Source organism: Macrotis lagotis, chromosome 3, assembly GCF_037893015.1.
Source record: "Macrotis lagotis isolate mMagLag1 chromosome 3, bilby.v1.9.chrom.fasta, whole genome shotgun sequence".
NCBI classification, from domain to species: domain Eukaryota; kingdom Metazoa; phylum Chordata; class Mammalia; order Peramelemorphia; family Peramelidae; genus Macrotis; species Macrotis lagotis.
The window spans coordinates 109,184,838-109,209,242 of NC_133660.1; the positions used below are offsets into that span (position 1 = coordinate 109,184,838).

Genomic DNA, 24,405 nt, shown 5'->3' on the forward strand with positions numbered 1-24,405 from the left:
TAAGATCAAATGAAGTAACGACTGTAAAGCATTTCACAAACTTTAAAGTGTTAGGTAAATGAAAATAATTATAATAATAATAGTAATAATAAGTTCTCTTCCCCACAGCCTTCGTGAACCAGGCAGGTTATTATGTCTTACAAAAGAACTGGCAGCAACAATACACCATGCTTTCATGTGAAGAAATTATATTCCTTACTTTTCCCCACCTACAGGAAATTTTTCTACTTCAAAATGCATGCTACCATGGAAACCATATTTTTTTTTTGGTGAAAGGCCTAGTGACAAACCCCCATGCAGTCATGATTTTTAAATACATTCTGAAGGTGCCCACATAGAAATATGTATTGGAGTTTTTCCAAATCCCTATATTTTATGCATATTACCAAATAATCTGGATTCAATAAATATATGTGGTTGATATTATATGCATGCATATATATATATATATGTGTGTGTGTGTGTGTGTGTAGTGTTTGTGGTCTTCTAGCTAAGGTAATAATATACAGAATTATAAGCATATGGGGATTAATGCTTTGCTCAGGGCACTGAAATTTTAAAAAGGATGCTGATAATGCTAAACTCCTTTAGGAGGTAGAAACAACAGACCTTACTACCTAATTAACAAGAATTATGAGGTAAAATGGTAAAGCACTAATGCTAGTTTCATTTAGATTTTCATCAAATTTTTATGATAGATAATAACTATGTCTTTTGCGATCTTAGGACTTTAAAAATATTAAAATCCAATCTGAAAATTCATTCCTGTGAATTTCTAATGAGTTTCTAGAATTTTACACACACACACACACACATATATATATAATATTATATGTATATATATATATATATATATATATATATATATATATATATATATATACATAATCTCCAGGTTAAAATGCTTATGCCTCAAACTCCAAAGACCAGAAAATTTTGAAAAGTTGACATCTCTCTGGAATATATCATTTGATAATTTTCTCATAATTGTTTTGCTTTATTCAGTTATTCTAAATAAAAATGAGAGTTCCATTCTATACTTCTTAAGCATGGTATTCTGTCTGTCTAGTCATTTTCAGTTGTATCTGACTCTTCATGACCCCATTTGTATTTTTGTGACAAAGATACTAAAATGATTTACTATTTCTTTCCCTAACTCATTTTACTGGTTAAGAACTGAGGCAAACAGAGTTAAGTGACTTGCTCAGAATCACAGAGCAAGTGTCTGAGGTCAAATTTGAACTCAGATCTTCTTAACTCCAGGTCTGGCATTTGATCCACTAAGTCACCTAGCTGTCCTAAGGATAGTATTGCTATATATCAATTAAGAATTCATTAATATTTATGTTTGAAAAAATCTTTTGTGCTCTACAAATTAATGAACCTACTTTTCATCCTCAGGCTGAAGAGGATTCAAGAATTATAGCCAGGATACTTTTGCCTTTCCTTATGGCAAACTTCTCAAGCCCCCCCATTCCAAAGCTAACCCTATTCAGATAATGTCAGTAAATGATTCATCTGCTGATTCATTCAGGGTGTCAGATAGTGGTTCTAGCTCTCCTGACCTTAAAAAGAAAAAGGAAAGACACACATCTTGAGTGTAGGAGGAGCAGGCAAATGTAGGGTTAGGGAAAGGAGGAGGGAAATATCCCAGTATGTTGCATCACATCGATCAAATGAATACAGACAAAAGTTTTCTATCTCTCTATTATCCTCTTGTCTAACCATGGTTCTATCATCTTTCTATCCATCTATCATTTCTCTTTCTATCTTCATGTATTAATTTTTGCATGTTTTCTTGTTTTTTCCTTTTGTTGACTTTTATATCATCTAAGAAAAGAAAAAAACCTCTCACCTTTGCATGAGCACACACATACATACAAATACACATTCACAAACATACACACACCCCAGATGTCTTTATTGATGAAATGTTAATGAACAAGACTGCCTTAATATCAGTCGCACATTGGCAATGGACAGGTTTCACAGGTATTTATGTGCTCACTGGTTCTCAGGTAAGATAGAGATGAAAGGACATTCCAAGTGTAAAATAATAGGTTTTATTGTTACGTATTGTGTGCCCCTGAAGGTAACAAATTGTAACCACACAGATCTAATCTAAGAAAACACAACTATTTTGTGTTTGACCCTTACAAATAATATGAGGCTATTTAGAAAATTACTTCTCTCAGTGCTTTAGATAGGAATGTCCAATTTCCTATCTGAGGGTCCAAAGCATAAATATAGTCCCAGAATCCAAACAATTGACTCCATTATCATCTATGGGATTCCATGGAGATAGAATACCATGGAGAGCTTAGGGACAGTATGAGGTCATTCAACTGTTGGATGTAGTCCCAAAAAACTATTTTCCAAAAACAATCCTCTCTTTGAAGAAAGTTTTAAAGTACCTGTCTTCACAACTGCACGAGGAATAGAAATTCAGAGAGACAAATCTGGGAGACATAAGCTATGAAAGAAATCAAAGGCAAAAGACTAAGTTAAAGATGGGCATTCTACTTGAAGCGCTGGGGTATAAGGCAAAGACCAGAAACTTTGGAATCAGAATCCTCTTGGGACATTTTGTCACCTCTTGTTTCTAAGACAAGTGATTGAATCTCCCTTGACCTTATTTCCCTCACCTATAAAAGGTAAGTGGCATATGGCATCTTTTTCTAGACCTAACACCCAAGAAGCAAAGTCTTCTTTTCTAATAAAATATTCATATATATTTTATATATAATTAGTAATTTTCTTTTTTGTCTCTCCTAATGGAATGTAGGCTCATTGAGAGTAAAATCTGTGTTTTTGTCTTCCTTTACATTCCCAGAACTTAGCACAGTGTCTGATCTATAGGAAAGTGTTTAATAAATACCTATTGACTGACTGATAGGCACTAAATTTGTCTTTCTTTAACTGTAGAAGAAGACTTTAATGATTTAAAATGGGAAAATGGCAAATTCCCAATGAAAGATATCCAAATTTGAGAAATATAATAAAATAAATACCATCCATGGGACAAATGAAGGCCAGGCTTTAAATTTATATTTCTCACGGTACAAACAAAGGCCAGATAATTTAGAACATTATTATACTAGGTTTTTGTTACTAGTCAAAACCATCAAGTTGCTGGGTCAGCATTATCCTAGAGCACCTGCTATTGCCAACTGATGCCATAGATAATTTAAAATGATGGCTGATGCTGTGTCATACCGAAGTCATAAAACAAAAACTGCTGTTCACGCACCACTCCCCCCAAAGCTTGTTGTAACTACTGACTTTGCACCAGAATTCTGTATCTGGGGTCATGTTTTTTAAAATGAAGCATCACCTACTTGGTCTACAATGTCGTTGACTTTGTCACGCTCACAATCGAGGATTACGCGCCTTTCCTTTTTTACTTCTAGATCTTGAAACAGCGAACGGTAAGTTTCATCTTTCCTGTCATTGTTAATATTCCCTACATTGATAGCAGTCACTTGCCATTTCTTTTCAGCAGCAGAATCCAAGACAGCTTGCAATGTTGATAAGCCTGAAAGGGACAAATTTAAAAAAATAAAAATTTAAAAGACCGTTAAAGTCTTTTGAATAGCTCAGAATCTTGTTTTATATACCTTCTAATTATAATGCCATTAAAAGGTTCAGTAGATAACTAGATGATAACCCCACTCCTTCTCTCTCCACAACCCTCCTCCAAAAAAATACAAAAAAAGAAAAGTTTCAACTAGCATCTTTGATAGCATCTGATGTTTTCAGAATCACATCTGTGAACCAAAGCACTTAGATGCTACATTACTAAGCAAAAGGAGCATTCTTTGGCAGAAAAGGCATATTCATTCTTCAAAGGCAGATGTCTACTTTATAATATTACTGAACTGTGAGTGTTTTCATTGCCTCATATTTCTGAAATCAAAGGCCAGGATCACCTGTTTCTTTTCTTACTTCTTGAATTGAAGCTCATATATTTTCTATCCTGTTTCTAATGCCCCCACAACACTACTGTCTTGGAAAGATCAAGAGAGTTATTGGCAAGATGAAAGTCTGTTCAATTGTAAGAGCCAAGGATGGTATTTATCTCATGGAAGTTGTTCTATTAAATCCTATTGTACTCAACTCAGCAATTTCAATAAAACCTTTTAGTATATTATGTAGGAATTTTGCATTATTGAGCCTTATTCCATAATAAGGAAACTATGATGCATAAATAAAAATTTTCATCTTCAAGAGAATAATCAGTTCTTTCAGGTTACCAGAGTAGCATTTAGCATTCTGGAAAGAACCATTTAGCAAAAATAAGCTTATTTTATTTCCCAAGCGGAGGAGTATTTAAATCCCTAATATAAATTTACTGTCAAACCATTAAAATTTGATATCACATGCTTTCAAAGTATATTACTAGGATTTTAATTGTCCATTTATTCAATCAGCATATAATATATTCTAGGGAGCTGAGGATTTAAAAAAAACACAGATAAAAGAGTTCCTGCTCTTGAGAAGCTTATATTCTACTTTGGTAAATAATATATCTACAGATATATCAATACAAAACATTTACAAAGAAAATACTCTATAATATTAGTAGGAAGGGCATTAAGAACAGAAGTGATCAGGAAAGATGAAAAATAGGAAGGGACTTGAAAAATACTAGAGAGATAAAAAGTAAAGTGTTGGGGGGGGGGGGTAGCATGTGCATAGAAAAAAACCTAGAGATAGCAGATGGAATATTGTGTGTGCAGCCTTTTCCTCATGTCAGATTGGCTGAAGGGAAGAGCTCCAAATGACAAAAGTTTGTATTGTGGTTAAGTGTCAGGAAGAGTCCCACATCCTTTCTTTAGCCAGGGGAATGACATTATCTTAACTATGCCTTTTGCTTATCTAATTACCTGATCTCTTGCAAGGGAGGAACAATGGAATTGGCTTGGTGGATTAAAGAACTCACCCAAAACATAAAGCTGCATTCCATAAATGTCAATGTATGGAAATTAAAGCCATGTATATATATTTCAATATAAATCCATTGCTACTTGATGCCACCCACATAAAGAAATCAGCTGGTCATCAGTGGCAACACAATGACTATTCATACACTTGAATATAGCTATTAAGCTTTCCTTCTGCCTTCTCAGCTGCTGCAGAGCACTTAAAGGGAAAGAAGAAGAATTGAAAAGGGGAGAAAGAGTGACAGAGATAGAGACCGAGACAGAAAAACAGACACAGACACAGAAATGGAGAGAAGAGGAGGAGGGGTGGCGGAAGAGAGAGAGAGAGAGAGAGAGAGAGAGAGAGAGAGAGAGAGAGAGAGAGAGAGAGAGAGAGAAGAAATGATCTTTTGACATTATTTCTACTATTTTCATCCACAGAGAAACTGTTTTTGGCAGCCAAAATGTGACAATTCCATGAAAAGCCTTCCATGATGACACAGAATCACGGTCCTGGATGACATTGAGTAGAACAGTTTGTCTAAATATCCCCCTATCTTCAGAAAGAACATAACTAAAACTATGTCCAAAAGAACATTGTTAATTTTATTGCTAGTATTTCTGTGAACTGCAGACCTCATTCAGTGTAATCATCTATATTTCTGTGACATTTAACCCCATGTGAGATTTCAGTGTAACCTAATCGGCACTACAGAAGGTATTTCCACATTGTGGAAGATTAAAGTTACCATTTCAAGATGGTGAATGAAATTACTATTGGACCTAAGTTGTAAAGATAGTAGCAGATTGTCATATATAAATCAGGTACCATAAGTTCTGATATAAAGGTATATTTTCATACTTTTTTGGCCTTTTAGGATCACTAGCAATTAAAGACTATACATTTAGTTCCTGGATTTGTTTTGAAAGGTCTAATAAATAGAATTATGCCTAGAATATTTTCCATATGTGTGTGTATTTGTATCTTATGATCACCATCACTAGAGCAGGGGATGGAGAAGGAAGGAAAAAAAAGTTTAATTTCATTATATATTTAAAGGATAGCAATCCCTAAGCAGATTTACATTTCTATGTTCAAGTATATTTTTTATTCTATTATGTTAAACTTGTTTTATTTCATAAACTAAGAACAAAGTAAATATTTTTTAATTTAAAATTTAAATATAAAAGAATATACAGACAAACAGAAGTCAAATTTGGCAGAATCAGTCAACTCCTTCCATACTTTTATGGATCAAATTGAAAATACAGACATTCATTTAAAATTGATATCCCATTTAATTTAGTCAAAAATATTTCAGCAAAAGATTTTAAAAACTCATGATAGAACATTCTCAACACCTCATAAATTTCACAACTTCACTATGTGTAAATGAAATATTCTATTTTTCAATATAAGCTCATTTCCTTCCTGTTCAGCTTCAGTGAAGGAGGAAATCAGTCATCATGCTTACTACAATAACTATTTGATACTTAATTATAGGAATGATTCCCCCACTGTCTTCATTTCATCAGGTTATAAAGACTAAATATCTTTATCCTTTTCTTTACATAATGCAGTTTTGAAATCAATCATTTTTGTGACTCTTCCTTGATACTGTCTGAAATACTCAAATGATTCTGTGATCTCATGGGTATTAGTTTTGATGATATATATATATATATATATATATATATATATATATATATATATATATATATATATATCTCATAACCTATCCTCATCCATATGGTGTATTTCTTACCAATATCCTCCATAAGTCACAAGGGACTCATCCATTATGATTATGGTATTCTATTCTTTATCTTCATAGGATAATAATGGAGCAGAGGATCTGTCTATTGCTTATCTCTTATTTCTTACTGTGATGATGTGATTATTTCATTTCCTTTTGTTCATTCATTTCTTTGATGACATCTCATTCTAGCTCTCCTTTATAATTCCTTATTTGACTTGCTTATATCCACTTATCTCCCTACTCATACCCACCAAATACTTCTACTCCTTTCTGGATGATAACTAATTATCAATTCTTTGAAGAATGTGGAGTACCATGACTCATGCCCTCAACGTAGTAACATTAACAAATGGGAATCCTCATCATGTACTATTCACAGACTATATCTTCAGCTGCTAAACAGGCACTCTTTCTCAAATAATAGCTGATATGGAAAATATTAATTACAATTAAAGATGACATGTCTATTCTCTTTTTTTAATATTAGGACAATCTGAAGGATTACTAAAAGGTTCAAATAGAGATGTAATTTGTTATCATGGAAATTCAGTATTATCAGCATTAGTAGGAAAGTCAAGCATGGAGGAAAATTTGTAAATAGATTTTATCAAGTGATAACTTTGAATTTGTTCCTTGGCAGTATTCTCTATCAATGAAAATGTAAATTATGTTTTTTAATCAGTTAGAATCTATTCAAGAAGATGGCAGACTTTCAAACTCATTAATTCCACACACCAGAAGTCACTAATGGTCAATGCTGGTTCTCAGAGACTTAAATCTGTCATTATTAAAGTATATGATGTGTTAAACTGGAAAAGCTGACAAAGCTGCCATTTGTTACAGAGCTAAATCTCTACTAGAATGGTTCATTTTTAGACTTGATTGATTTAGTTTAATGGCAAGGCAATACTAATATTACTAAATACATATGTGGGTCAATAGTAGCTGATCCATAAATAGGTGGGTTACCTACCATTGTTTATTATTGAAGATGATGTCACTGTTTCACCATCAGAGGAATATATGTTCAAAGAGGAATATTCTTCTCTCTCCCATTTCCAGGAGTGGTGAGAGATTTATACTTAGTCATTCAATTATTTCTACCCTGCCCAATTCTTTACATTCCATCATCATTCATTTTCTAACAGCTGACTAGGGTTAAAATTATAACTTGAGACCAGAGAAAGTCAGCAAAAGTAAATTCAAATAATATTCAAACCTGTGCCTATTGCTTTTCTTATCTGAAAAGTGTGATGATTGTGTTGTCTACAAGGGTCTATCTCCTTGTTCTAGATCTTATTTCTCTATGTTTTTATGATAAATCAAAAACTCTAAAATACTAGAAAAACAGCATAATCAGGTAGTAGTAGCACCCGAGCTGTGTCTTACACAAATAGGCAGAGAAAATTAACTCAGTATACACATTTTATAATTTAGAATCCCTTCTGTAAGGGATCCAAGGATTATTGATCTATAACTCCAAGACAGTGGTTTCAAACTCAAATAGAAATGGGGATGACTAAATTATCAATAAGGATTCCCTATGGCCTACATATTGACTTTGAAAACCACATATTAACTTATTTTTATTCTATTATTTTTTAATTTTATTTTGTTAGATATTTCCAAATTACATTTTTTTTTTTAATTTTTGCAAGGCAATGGGGTTAAGTGGCTTGCCCAAGGCCACAAGGCTAGGTAATTATTAATTGTCTGAGGCCGGATTTGAATTCAGGTACTCCTGACTCTAAGGCCAGTGCTCTATCCACTGAGCGCCTAGCCGCCCAAAATTACATTTTAAGATGTTTTTGACTACATTTAGGAGAGCTACTGACTGAACTTGTACCAACAATGTTGGCCCCATATTTGACATCATGTCCAACTGTTTCATTTTACAGACAGGAAAACTAAGTTTAAATAATTGATCCAGACTCACACAACTTGTATATGTCTAAATGGAATTCAACCTCAGATTTAATATGTTCTCCCCTACACTTAAATTGCTCTCAAAGTATATTATTTTGCAAATTCTTGATAAAACTTGAAATACTGTATATATGGTAAAATGGAAATTTTGATCTATCTTAAGATAAACATCTTGATTTTAATCCTAGCTTTGCATCTTACTATTGTATGCCATCTTTGGAACTGTTTCCTCTTGTATAAAATAAAGGAATCAGAATGGATGATCTTAAATGTCCCTTTCAGACTCTAGCATGTATATACATTATTAACAGATGTAAAACTAATAAGGATAACATTAAATGTCTGTCAGAGTTGAAATGACTAGCTCATTTGGATGCAAAGATATTTAATGGACCAGATGCAAATTTATTATTGCTAAATTTTACAATGAATTCCTAGGATTGATAATGTCATTTGAAAATGATACAAGCAGAGTTATAACTCAGGCAAAGAGACCAAGGCTTAGTCCCAGGCCTAATTTTGTAAGTATTGACTATATTTGTACTCCTTCAGCAAGGCAAAACAGTGAGCCTAACATATGGTTAGCTAATAATCAGGTAGCTAAACCAAAGTCAAATTTGGAAGTGCTAGGATAGATTCATTAAGATTAGATGAGCTGTTGTTGGGTTTTCTTTTGTTTGTCTTATAGTCCTAGTTCATGATAAAATCTATAGGGGAATTCTTATTCTGATTTCTCTGATATTAAAAAACACACTATAATCATGAATTTGAATACAATTATACATAATATTATCATTAGCAATTTTCTTACCTTATCTAGACACTAAAAAAAGCACAATTCGGTGAATTTCATTTGGTTCAAATTTGTGATTTTTATCAATGTGAGAGCCCCCTAGTGTAGAAAATCACTGCACCTAAAACAACTCCTTTTGCAATTTATAATCTTAAAGATTTGCCTGGTTCATTGTACTTTAGTGATTTGGTCATAGTCACACAGCAATCAGGTGTACTATATTTCAGAAAACAAGACATGAAGTTCTTTCTGTCTCCAAAGTTAGTCTCAGCTCTCAAGGAGCTCACATTCTTATTTACTATTATTTTATTATACCAGAATGAGAGGGAATCACATGGGTTTTGAGTTTAGAAGAAATAGGGCATAAAATATATTTTCAAAATTTAGATCATTTAAAGGATAGAATAAAGTTCCTTAAGGACAGGAACTCTCTCAATCCCCCCCCCCCCATTCTTTGTCTTTGTATTCCCAGTATATAACTCCTAAAACATAGTAGGCAATACGTTTGTTGAATTTTTGAGTTGTAATTCTATAGTGTAATATTTAGGGAAAGTTGGAGGTTTTTGTGGGGCAATGCATTCCTATTGTTTTAGGCTGACATCAAGAAATATGCCCTTGGTATCATTGTCAGAGATAACGTGACTGAAAGAAAATAATGATTGCTTTACTGTATTTGTCCTTTCTGTTTAAAATAGATGCTTAAAAAATACAAAAACTAGCTTTCTCATCTGAAATATGACCCAAAGAAAAAGGAAGCAGAGGCAGAATAAAAGTCACTTTAAAGAAAGAAATAACTCATTATGTAAAAGAGGTCAGGAATTTCCCCAATTACTTTGTGAGAGTTCTTACAGATGTAAGGTTTCAAAGATAAAAACCACCATCATAATGTACAAATCAAAACTTTTCAAAAGTTATTTGGCAGTCTTTAGATCAAATTAAAGGTTTTAATAGCACTTTAGTTTAGGATTAGTTTCAAACATCCTTCTATTACTAAGATATACTTGAGCTCAATTGTATTTGCAGATTTAAATGGTTTTAAATCTTACCACTTAAAACTTTATTTAGTATTTCCAAAAAAGAAGGGGCTGATCTATAGTAAAGGAAAACTCCAACCAAGAGTTTCCAACATGAGTTCTAAAAAGAATGATTATAGGGATGGAAGGAATGTCATGAGTCCCTCCATTAGGCTACTTATCAACCTGAATTCAACTTCAGAGAAGAGTTCTAATTGGGAACAACTTTCACATCCTCCTACATAGTGAGGTTTTTTTAGGTTGCATAGAGAGGACAAAGAAGTTGGCAAAAAGCAAGATGGGGGTGGGGTGAAGAGTGAGGAGCAAGGGAGTCTGTCAGCAAATGCTGAGCTATATAAATACTAGCTTCACATTTGTAAGGTGACTACTTCAAAATAATTCATTACATTGGAATCAACATTTGGTCTAAATGCTTCCATATATTATTCCCTCCCATGAGAATAACAATACTCTCCTTTCCTAAAGCAGAATGAGAAATGTGTTGACACAAACACTTTCTTTGAGCTAATGTAATGGTTATTCAGTAGAATGTTATCATTTCCAGGTCCAGAAGGATATTGGAGAATCCTATGTGATTTCTTAACTAAAAGCTCCTGACTCAGATAAGCCTGACCCACGTGGCCAGCTCATTGATCAGTGGAGAATTGAATGGTATTTGGCATCTTTTCTGCCCTTGCTAGATGGTCAGTTGTCTTATCTCATGACAAGAACAGTTTTCAACTTTCATTTGGAAATTTTGACATTCCAAAAGCCTAATCAAAAAAGGAAGTCTGCAACAGTACTGTTTTTCCTTTGTTACAAAAAAATCTCTTTAACTCCTCTGATATCAAGATTTGACTTGGCTTCTATTAGAACTATAACTCACTGAAAAGAACAGAGGAATCAAAGAGAAAAACATTTTCAAATTGTTTACATTGCACAAGCACAGTAATTATGGGCTTCATCCAACTAACATTTTCACCAGAATTCTTCCCTTAAATAGATTAATATTTAATTAGTTAATTAATAATTTAATTACTATAGATTAATATAAATATAGTGTTCAGCTACTCCTCTCATACTTATTAGATTATCACACCAGTCAAGTCAATTAACCTCTTATGACTCCAGACAACTTGCTAAAACTATAAACTCCCAAGCAAAGAGAACTTCACTCTTAGTGCCTTATGGCAATAAGTCACAATTATGTCCTAAAAAGTATACTTAGATGCCATTCCCTGTCATGTCCTTCTTTACAAGCCCCCCAATACATTGGGGAGGAGAAAAAGAGAAAGAAAAGACTCTGAGAAATATCTATATGTGCATATGGTCATTGGCATGCATTTATATGTACATGCATATAAAGAGACATTAATAGATGTAAGTATAAAGATATACATATTTAGATATTTAAATATAGGTATAAGTATATATAGACATGTGTTTGCATATTAAATGTGTAGCTATGTGCATTAAAATATATGCATAGAAATAAATTAGAGGTAGAAATTATAAATCATAGATTAAAATTAGAGATAAAAATGCCAACATATTGCATATAGATAGGTAGAAATAGATGGGATATAGCAAAAGAAAAGGGTGAAGGGGAAAGAGACAGAGGGGAAAGGGATAAAAGAGAGAAAAGCACATACATATATTTATGCATAGTCTTCTAGACTTCCTTAGGGTACTGAGAGGTAAAACAACTCACCAAGGTCACACAGTTATTATGTGCCTAAGCGAGGAAGAAATCAGGACTTTCTGATACTGAGGCCAACTATCCATGATGTCAAGACTCCTGTCTAAGATCTTCTTAGATAGACACTTATTCACATAAGCATATATACCATACATGTGTGTGTGTGTGTATATATATATATATATATATATATATATATATTCATGTATTATGCTTATTTGAATTTTCTGTAAACCTCTCGGAAATAAGCATCATCTTATTCATTATGTAAAGTGATTCTTGGTTGGTATTTCATAACATCCAATGTTCAAATATTTTTGATATTTGGAAACATTCCAAAAATTGTAGGCTAATATTTTGGACCAAATAGATGAATGATCTACTATATCTTTAGTTTGTATCAAAATGTTGCATCATTTTATAAATAGTTACACTAATGAACTTAAATCCACAAATTTACTATTTGGATTATTACCCCCCCCTCCCAAAGCTGTGGAATGGGTATAAAACTAAAATATTATTTTTCCCATGTTACTTATGCTTCACCCCAAAACTATTCAAATCAATATATACCACTGAAGTTCTATAATATGGAAATATCATCATTAATGTCAGACAAGCTGTACTCACCCCAATTCAACAAAATCAATGGCCTCTTACCTCTATCACTGTCATAAAGGTATGCAAATTTGTCCCATTGGTAGTATTCAATCAAGCTAAGAAGAGCTCCTTTGAGGTCAGGTCTCATCTGAATGACAAATGGGTGAGTTCCATCTGTTGGGAAGCTGGGAGTGATGAAGGAGACATGAAGAGTTCCACAAAAGGATGTAATGGTATTTACAGACTTCTTGTCATAAAATCCAAAAATAGCATAGACACCTCTTGAAAACTGGGAGCAGACTAGAAGAAAAAGAAACAAGGCAAAAGAGAGAGCCTGAATCATTACAGGAATACACATTGTTTTTTTATGAAATCTAATGTTCAAAATTTTCAAATTGTCTAAATTGCACATGCACCATAATTTAGTGCTTCATCCAATTAATATTTTCACTAGAATTCTTCCCTTAAATAGAATTATTTAATGAAGGCATACCCTTGTAAGCCCTCCTACTGGGACATTGAGACTATCCCCCACCCCCACCACCCATCACCTGAGCTCCAGCATAGGTTAAGTTGATTAGATTTCTAAGCAAAGTCCACCACAAAATGACAAATCCTTGGCCAAGGTGGGGGGAGGGGAAGTTGGGCAGAGGGAGGAGAACTACCAGACATCACAATAAGGAGCAACTTCAGGTCAGAAAGGAAGCAAGTCAAATATTTCATGTTGTTTAACAGTGGGATTGAATTAATGAATGAACTCTATACTTCTAGCCTTAGTAAGATATGGTGACCCAATTACCTCCAAAATTTAAAAAATAAAAAACAAAAAGTTTTCTTCTGACCTCAAACATTTAATGGTAAATGCAAGTAATGCAAGTAATACATATATATATATATAAAATAAAAATTCTGAGTTTCTTATATAATCCTCTTTTTTCCTAGTTCTGGTAAACATTAGAAACTGTCCATTTTACTTGGTGTTTATTAATTCAGTATAAAAATGCTGAATTGAATATTTATATTAAACAGAATGACTTACATAATTACAGAACATGAAAATTTCAGTAAAAACTTCATTAATCAAATAATGTTTTCTTTGTCAATATTTTGAGCACTATGCTAGATATTATAAAGGAACAAAGATAAGAATGGGGTCTAAAGCTGGACTTCATTAATATGGGGGAACTCCCTCTCCCAATACCTTCTGCTAAACTTAAATTCTTAGAATGTAGTCTACCATCCTGACAGGTTAAGTGACTTGCTATGAATCTGTGTCAGAGGAGATCCTGAACTAATGACCTTTTAACTCCAAAGTTAGCTGATTTTCAACTCCTCAATGCTGCTAAAATAGAGTCCCTATTTCTTTTTATTTAATTTTATTTATTTAAGACAATGAGGTTAAGTGACTTGCTCAAGGTCACACAGCTAGGCAATTATTAAGTGTCTGAGGTCAAATTTGAACTTAGGTCCTCCTGACTCAGGGTCTATACTCATATCTATGCCACCTAGCTGCCCCCTTCTCTCTACTTCTATGGAGGCTATAGTTTGATTAAGAAAGAATGAAATAATGAAAGAATAATCATGGTTGAATGGGGTGATACTGTAGTGTAATCAGAGAAGAAAAGTGTTGCCCTATGTTGGAGTAATGTATACAGCAAAAGTTTCTTATAGGAGATGGGAATGGGATGAGATCTTAAACAATGACTAGAATTTGGAGAGGTGGAGAGGAGGGGGTACATTTCCGACAAACTGATCAGAAATACCATTCCAATATGCTATTAATAGCAAAAAAATTTTCTAAAAATGAACACAAGCTTTTCCATTTCAGTTGTCTTATTTCTAGTAACCTTGACCACTTATATAGTAAAGCAATGAATCTTGAGGGAAATGGCAAAACTTCTAAGTAGTTTGAAATAGGGTTGTCAGAGCCTGAGTGCCTTCATAGGTACTAGAGACATCTTTGTAACATGCCATGAAAGAATAGAACCTTTCTCCTCAAAATCAAAGCAAAACAAATGTTTCATATCCTTAGTTTGATAAAGTACAAATCTTAAATATATTTCAAATATTTGCATCAAAACAGATTAAATAAAACTTAAAGGTGCGTTTCAATAATTTGTAAATTTCATTTATGTGTAAAGCTTCTCTCCCTGTCCCCTAATGAAGGCAGATAATTAAAATACTGCTGCTGTATTAACTATATTTTTACCCTGCAGTGGTCAACAAGTTTTTAAATTTCTAGACAGCTAATTCTTATGAAATCTTCTAAATAAAGAGAAGCTAAATATTACCATTTTCTCATTTTGGTAAACATAATCGGATAAATGAGAAAATAGATCAATAAATGAATAAATAAATAAGTGGAATCTTATGAATGGCATAGTCTAGGAATATAACTAAATAGTACTGAAATCAAGATAGGAATTCAATGTATAGTATATTATTCTTCTCTGGGGGAGCCATAGACCCTCAAATGTTCCACTTTTACAAACATTCATAAAAAAACTAGCAATGTTCCCATATGGTTCAGGACCATTAAACTACAAACAGGAGTATTATCTCTGAAAAAAACACAAGATAATATGTCACCAATCTGAAGATATGTTAATCAATCAATGAAATCAAAAGTTACATAAGTTACCAAAATAAATGCCCTGAGTAATGACACCAAATAGAACTTTGTTTTGGAGCTGATCAGATGATATAGTGTGTATACTTTTGCAAAGTATGCCTTCAAGTTTTGCAAACATGAATGATCCATATTAAAGTTATTGTTTTATTTTTATTAAGAATCAGTAGGAGATAGAAAATCAGTCTAGGAGTAAATAAGAACCTAGTAGGTTCAAATCCTAGCTTTTATATATTAGTTTTATCACCAGTGTGTGTTGCTTAACCTTTGAATGCCTCTGACTTACCAGCTAACAACAAAACAAAACAAATAAAAAATGGAAATGTCTGAAAAGGATATGATGTGAAGAACTTTAAATGACAAAAAAAATGTACTTTATATTTTGTGCTAGAAGTCATAGGGACCCATTAAAATTTATTGAGAAGATGGGGGATGAAGGGGGGATAGGATTTGGAGATTTCCCTGACAAATCTAAACCCTCTTCATGAATTCTTTCCCTCCCAAACTCAAGCTCAGTATGTATAAAACTGAATCAATTATATTACCTCTCATCTATTTCTCTTCCTATCTTCCCTGTTTTCAAGAGAGCACCTTTCATTCATTTCACCCAGTTATACACTTGATTTCATCCTTAACTCCTCACTCTTACTCATTATATGTGTCTAATAAGCTGTCAAATCTTGTACCCTTTACCTTCCTGATAGCTCTCCTACTTGCCCCCTTCTCTCTAGTCACATAAATACCACCATGGTACAGATATTCATCACTTAACATTAAGACTATTTCAATAATCTTCTAATCAGTCATTCTGACATTTCTCCCACTCCAGTCCATCTTCTCTCTACCTGTCAAAGTGAGTGTGTCAGATTTTGGTTATCATTTTGGTAAAAATCACTGTAACAGGTTTTAGTTCTGTTGAGGAAATCTTCGAGTCCTACCATCAAAGATTGAATTTAGGAAGGATATCATAGAGGATAATGGCCACATGATATGAGAAGATAAAGGTCTTATGAATAACTTTATTTTTCTAAATTTTTTCAGTGAAGTTAGAGAAAGCTTGTTTGGGTAAGAGGATGGAGGAAAGGATGGTTTGTGAGACCTAAGGGGAAAAGGGGAGGTTTGGAACACAGGAGATTTTTGTCAAATGAGGTTAGTATTGTGACTATTAACCTAGAACTACACAGAACCTAATCTGAAAACAATGGATAAAAAAATGAACAAATACCTTCTGAAACTGACTGAAGTATAAAGAAAGGTTGAATGTCTCTTTGCCCATGCTGTAGTTGTCCAATCTCTTAATTGTTTTATAAGTTTATTTCATGTTTCTTGAATTTACTCACCTTAATTTTCTGACCTTTCCAAAATATGTTCATATCACTTGAATTTTTTATAGTGAACTAAGGCATTATATTCCATCGTCTCACCTTTCACATACAAAGCTGACATTTCCATGAAATCAGATAATTATTTTTCTTCTATATTATTTTATATTCAAAATTGAAATACCATCTATTATGTGATAGATCAAGAACTGACCTTAGAGTCAAAAAAACCTAGAGCTGACATTGTTTTTGACATTTATTACCTACGTGATCCTGACAATTCACTCAACCTCTCAGTCCTTGATTATAAATTTTAGTAAATAAATTAATGACAAGCATGTAGGGAGGGAGCATCTAAACTGACATTTTCCTATATTTTAATGAAATCACAAGTCCCCAAAACTTAATGTGAATAATATATAATTATATTGATACATATGCAAATATATGCATATATGTCATATATATATACACACACACACTATATATACATATATTTATATAATCAGGAATTTCTGAGTTTTAATGAAATTATTTCTTGAAGACTCTCCATTAAATATAAGCTGATAGGTAGATAGATAAATACATAGCTAGATAGATTTTTTGATCCAAGTCTTAAGAACTTGTAATTACATCTAAGTATAGGAAAACCTTGATAATATATAGAAACCCATAGGTGTGTCTGTATGTGTATGCATAAACACATATACATTTACATATGTGTTAATAAACATTTTTAAAGTCCAGTAGAGCTCCTTGCCATTTCGCCAATTTCCATATTATTACTGACGCTGCTATTATATGTGTGTTTATGTACGTATATATGAAACACATGTCACAAATAACTTTCAATGCACTTAATATCCTTCATTCAAAAAGGAAAAAAATCACTAATTACTTGTGTGATGAGTGATTAGTAAACTTTCTAAGTTGCAATAGATCAATTTCTGGTCTGTTTTTATGAAGGGTTTCTTACATTTTCCTGTGTTTGATGAAATCATAAATTCTTAAGACTGACCTGACACACTTCCTGAGAAGATTGTTCCTTGTGATCTAACATTTAAGCAATTTGTAGCTAATTTATTGCCACTGTGTGATTTGGAAGGTACTTTTGATGTACTTGGTGATGACATTTATTCCTCATATAGATGAAGCAATCCTTTATTATTACCTCCAAGGTAAGTTTTGCAGTGGGAGCTCATTATTTATATTCCTTATAGTGTCCAAAAACTAGCCATTCCCTCTGTCACAGACCAGGAGGCCCTGGCATACGATTTCCTCTAGATCTGTTTCCTTACATTTTTCTCTAGTCTCCTCATTTCATCTAGCCATTCTCTAAGAGTGGCAGGCAATTTGTTTTATTAAAGATATCATTCCTTCTTCAGATTGTAAACCAAATAACTTATGTAGTACACATCTTGATAAAAGATGCTACCTTTTTTTCAGACATATTAAATCTATCCTTCTTTTTAATATTATGTCAGATTCCAGCTTCTTTCACCATTCTATTGGCAATGTGTTCTCACTATAGCTTTTTGTCACTTAGGCAAGCTCAGTGATTCCAAGTGGATGACAGTCTCCTTGAAACAACCACAGCCATCAATTCTGTTTTCATATTGCCATTTTCTCAAACTGATTTGCACTAGCACAATCCTGGGGTTTATCCAAGCTAAAAGTCAATTCTTACTCAATGCTGATAGTTCCATTGGCTATCTTTCTTGGATCTTTTTAGCCCTACTATTTGTTAATATGAACTTCTTTTTTAATCTTAAAATGAGGAAATTATTGAGTCTACTGTTGTGGACAAGGTAACAGAAGAGTAAGGAAAAAAAGTGTTTTCCTTAGCTTTTTGGTTGCTTTATCTTACAGTTTCCCTGTTTCCACTTTTAAAAGTTTTAAATATATCTTTAATACTTTATATTAGTGTATAGTGTGTCACCACTGAAATTAAGAAATTCAATTAATTTTTCTGTGAGCCATGTTTTTTAACTCTAGAAAAATTCTAAATCATTTTTATCCTTCAAAGCCATGATGAAAGGTTGAGCAATAGGGAAATTCAAAAACCAAGACATAAGTAGCTAAAAGAAGTAAGGTGGGAAATCATGCTCCCCAAGAGTGGGCTAGCTTATAAGCAGTAAGGAAGGATATAGGGGTATGAGAGGTTGTTTGGGGGATGATGTTCCCCAAAGAACAGGCTAGTTTCTCAAAGCAAAAAAGGAACCTGAGGAGTGAATGAGCTTTTAAAAAGGGCAGGAAGATGGGGTAATTTAGATATATGTTGAGGGGGAAGTAACACAGAGAGCAAAGATAAGATATAATCAAGGATATGTAGGGGTAGTAGGTCAAAGACCTAATCTTTTCAGGCTAAGATAAGGATCAATTGTTTTGGACCTGGGGACAGGGATTTACTAGGAATCCTTGCCAGGGAGGAGCAAGGTCCTCTACTAAAAGTTCATTGACCTCATCTCAAAGCTTGGACAATGGGATGAGAGGGGGGAGTGTCAGTATTAATGTAAGTTACAGTGCAGAGGGAATGGATTAATTATAAAATATATTTATTTGTCCAATATCTCCCCTACCTCAGTAGGGTTCAATTTATTTTGGGAGTAAATTTCCCTCAACCTAGAATACATGCCACAAAGGAAAAATCAGCTATAGAACCAAAAGGGATCTCTCAGATCCTATTATCCAAAATATCAGCCCTATTACCTCAGTACAACTTTATTATTGCTATTTTTATTTTTTATTCACAAAGCAAAATAAAGTACTATTATCCTGTTTGATGGACCACTTTTTTCTTTAGCAATCTCAGCAAATTCTATTTCTAATAAATAAAATTCGTTCTATTTCTAATAAATAAAATTCGTTCTATTTCTAATAAATAAAATTCATTCTCACGGAATGAAGATAGTACTATTGTGAACTGTCTGAAGAGCATGCCAAATTCTCTAAAGACAATTCTAAAAGAGTGATTCTAAAAGTGCAGTGAATAATGGTATCATTGTTAGACTAAATGTAAAGTCACTTGGGGCAGTGACTTCAAAGGAAACAGCCCCATTTAGAAGTATTCCTTCTGTCATGCTTAATTTAAAGAACACAAAATCATCCATATTACCCATCTTTTATATGGCATCCTGGGAGGCAGAGGAAATAGCATAGATATTCTTTCAATTTCCCTTTCAAGTCTATCCAGTAATCCTTTAAAGCAATTGAGGAAAGTCTGGAATGATTGAACAGATTAGCAACATAATTATATTTATGTCCCGAGAAACACAATCTCAGTTCTAATTACAAGGGGTAAAGATGTTTTCACTGAGTCATGGTACTTTAATTACAGGTTTAATATCAGGGGCTGAAGAACTCAGCAAAGGAGTATCTTTTTAGGAGACACTTTAGGTCAAATGAGAGAAAGGATAATCTCCTGGGTGTAAATATCTTGCTGATTATTCAGTTTCTGTCATAAGCCCAGATGACAAAATTCTGTGCTGATCAAGGCAGAACAGGTACAACTTTATCTCCTGGGTCATTCTGTTCCTTGCAGTTTCTTGTCTAGCAACCATTGTATTATTTGAAGAATTGCAGACATCTGTTTAGAGGTAGGGATAGTGAGAGGGTACATATCATTCTTGCATTATGTCTTTCTATTCCTAAATTCCATGGCAGTTGCCTCCTTGGAGATTCTTAAGGATATGTCTAAAGTATTAGAGTTTTATTCATGGAAAACAGAATTTTCAATACCACAAATTATGCAGAATTCTCTAATCTGTAATACTGCACTAGTATTTACCATTGGCCATCACTTGAGGCAACTGAGTGATAAAGTGGATAAAGTTCCAGGTCAGCAGTCAGGAAAACTTATCTTTATGAGTTCAAATCTAGCCTCGTGCATTTACTAGCTGTATGACCCTGAGCAAGTCACTTCATCCTGTTTGCCTCAGTTTTATCATCTGAAAATAAACTGGAGAAGGAAATTGGCAGAGCATTATATTATCTTTGTCAAGAAAAATTTAAATTAAACTCATGAAGATTCAGACATGACTGAAATGACCAAATAACATCAAAAGTAGGAATCACTTGTACATTCTGTTCCCAAGAGAAAGAAATATTTCACTGTTTCACTTTTTTCCCACTAACCAACAAACTTATCAGACATCCAACTATTTATATTTCCATTGCCTTTCTACCTACTCATTCCTTAATATCTTTTCCAATATGACTTCCAATCTATTAAAATGACAAGTTTGGGCATCACTAAGGAGCTAATCACAAAATTCACAAAATAGTAAAACTAAGTAGACTCACTATGATAGGTTCTGAGATAAAAATAAGAAAAAAGATAATCCTTGCCCTCAAGAAGTTAACAATCTAAGGGAAGAGGATAATAAAAAAGGAAGTTGAAGAAAAGGGTGGAGCATAGGATGCAGGAACATGTTGTTCTGTGGAGTTGAAAATAAAGTGAGTTGCTAACAGAAAATTGGACTAGACTCACCCAAAATTTAATATCTACAACTAGACTCAATCAATATTGTATATCTACCTAAGATAAATACATTAAAAAAATTTATTAGTACTCCTATATCTTAGAGTCTATTTTCTGTTCATTCATTCCAAGTTTTTCTTTGTGAATAAACATAGTATTTAGATATTTTTCTTCCCTTTTCTGTTAAAAGTTATTTCATCTAATTCTTTCCCCAATTTATTTGCACTAATTATATTTATCTGTTTTAGTGACATCACTTTATAATAGACCTCATTATATTAATATATCATAGTACATTTAGTCATTATCAGTTCTTGAACATTTTAATTTTTATGTGTTTTGCAATTATAAGATGAAGAAAAAAAACCCAACCAAAATCTAAGGAAAACATTTTTTTAATCTAAGAAATCTCCTCTTTCCTTATCAGCAATAGAACTATATCAATTATAACTTGATCCTTTTGAGATAGCATAATCCACATTAACAAATATGTTATAAAAACTAGTACAGCTATTGGGAACTAAGTTGAAAGTTGATAGAACTACCAGCATTGAAATAAGAATTGATTTTTAGCTTGAATAAACCTCATGTTTATGCTAATGTGAATTACTGTGAGAAAACAGTATTATGAAATTAGAATATATAGCTGTGTCTCTTTCAAGAGGACTGCCATCCACTTGAAGTCACTGACGGTTTAAGTGGCAAAAGATTATAATAAGAACATATTGCCAATAGAAAGGTGAATGAAGTTGAAATGTGACAAAGCATTTTAAAGAGGGGCAGGTTTAATAAATCTGAAAAAAAATCATGTCATCCTTTATCAAGATAGGTGCTAAATAAACTTTTGGCTTACGAAGAAGGAAAGGTGTCTTTAATAAAACAGTTTGCCTGCCACTCCTATAGAATATCTGGGTAAAATAAGGATGCTGTTGAGAAAATATGTAAGGTTATATAGATATATGTAACTGGTAACACACCTTTGTGTGTATATACAACTCCATTTTCTGTTAGCAACTCACTTTACTTTCAACTCCACAGAACAACATGTTCCTGCATCCTATGCTCCACCCTTTTTTGCAGCTTCCTTTTTGTATTATCCTCTTCTCTTAGATTGTTAACTTCTAGATGGCAAGGATTATCTTTTTCTTATTTGTATCTCAGAACCTATCATAGTGTCTGGTGCATAGTGGTAATATGTTTAATATGTTTATTAAAATGAATTGACTTTACAAAAATAAATTTAGACTCTGAAATATTAACTACCTTACCCAAGATCACACAAACTATTCCTACCCCATGCTTTCACTATCTCACTTCTCTGTGGTCCCCTCTACCCTAGTGAGTTCTATTGGAATTTCAGCCTTGAGAAAGGACCATAGCTCTAGTTCTCTGCACTGTCATCTTGTCCCTGAGTGAATACATGCTCAATCCTATTATCTTTAGTTTTTTTTTTAGGTTCCCTAACAATGTTGTCTTTCCTCATAAGAACTTAAGCTCCTTGAGGGTAAGAAGTGCACTCCCTACCCTCAAGGAACTTATGTTTATAATGCCAATACTTAGTTCCTATCATAAAGAAAATGTTTAATAAAGTCATCTGACTCCAAAGTCAATGCTTACAACCTATTTTATTTTATTTTGTATTATAACTAAATGGGAAAATATGTATTTTACCATATCTCTTCTTGGTTCTCACTAAACTTCCACAAAACTCAGGGATTTGAAATCACCTTGATGAAAAAGTTGGGAAAAAATAAGTCTTCTATTTTAAATAGAGGAGTCTTTACTTTTAGGTACCTTGCTAGAACAATCTTTGTCAAAACTGAGAATAAAAAGGTCTGTGCTTCCTTGTTCTAGTTGCTTCAGTGGTACTTTCTCAAACAATTCAGTTTATGCAAAAATGAATGTTCATAATGGCCCTGAGAGAAAAACTCCTGATCATTATTACTATGGCAACAAACTCAAAATTATTAGGGGAATTACTGCAAATATCCCTATTTGTCAGTTGTTGCCTTGTTTATTTGTTGTTGTTTTTTTAATGGAGAAAAGGATAAACAGAAGTGATTTTCCTCTCAAGAAGTTTTTGCAATGTGGGAAATACAATAATTCTCTAACATCTTATACTTTCTGCACATGATGATGTTAGCTTTGGGATGATTACTCCTTTAGTGTTCAATGCTTCTCAGAATAAGTGGACAGAACAAGTTTATGAACACTGTTGAGAATGATTTAGTCAGGGAATCCCTCTCCAAGAAACATTGAATTTCAATACTGGAAAAATGCCTTGGATTTACTCTTCATCCTTTCTTCAGAAGTGTTTGCAAAAAAAAAAAACATTTAAAATTTTCTGACAATATCATTGACCAGCCTTTCTGTGGTACACAGGAGCAGGAGGAAAATGAGGGTGAAAGTTCAGTAGAATTAATTTCTGGTTTTATGTACTGATCTCAGAGGCTCATGATGCTCAAAAATGTATGTAAAATACATTGAAATATGAATACTATTTATTACTATCATTAACAAAATAAAATTAGATTATATGACATATTGTAGAGGAAAATCATTTGAACAGGAATGTTGTATATATACTTTAAGAAGCAAAAACCCCTCAGAAAAACATGATATAACAACAACAAAAACGTGAATAGTATAATTTAAGTAATCACAAAAAAATCCTTATAAAATTGTAACTAGAAGGCAAAGTGAAAATCAATAGATACTACAAACATTCATCTCCATATTATCTCACTCAGAAATATGTCTAAATTCTAGACCTCCCCAGTCTAAATATTAAAAATGGTTAGTAAAAGACAGAATACATACTAAAGAACCTCAATCAAAATCACAGAAGACTGCATATTATACTGAGAAAAGTTATAAGACAATGTGATATACAAAAATCAAAGAAAAAGTTGATTGCACTAAAAATAATTTATCTTATAGGTAAAAATATATTTTCATAGGGAAAAATGGACACCTAACAAAATAAATATGTTTAAGAAAGTCCTTTTGTGAAATCTTGAATTGGGAAGTCCTTGAATTATAACCAGAGGAGATAAACAAACTTAATAAAAGTTGCAAAACAAACTTTTGATGTCTAGTACTGCTATGCTGAAAAGAGTAAGTGTGGGAAGAGGCATGATCTCTTTGGAGTCCTATTCACTAGAGAGGGAACATAATAAGAAAATCTCTGGTTACAGGGTATTTAGAAAAAACAGTTAAAAAGAAACATGCTAGGGAAAGAGAATAAGGAAGAATTTACTT

The 24,405-nt window shown here is 32.9% G+C and overlaps 1 protein-coding gene across 3 annotated transcripts in view; it reads right to left on the reverse strand.

Moving 5' to 3' along the window:
• GRIA2 (glutamate ionotropic receptor AMPA type subunit 2) overlaps positions 1–24,405 on the reverse strand; it is a 177,152-nt gene that overhangs the window by 79,695 nt on the left and 73,052 nt on the right. For all 3 annotated transcript variants that reach the window (XM_074229062.1, XM_074229061.1, XM_074229059.1), the window contains 2 exons: positions 12,774–13,013; positions 3,339–3,535 (listed from right to left, as the gene is read on the reverse strand). In XM_074229062.1, the coding sequence (XP_074085163.1) occupies positions 3,339–3,535; positions 12,774–13,013 (437 nt within the window). The remainder of the gene's footprint in view (positions 1–3,338; positions 3,536–12,773; positions 13,014–24,405) is intronic.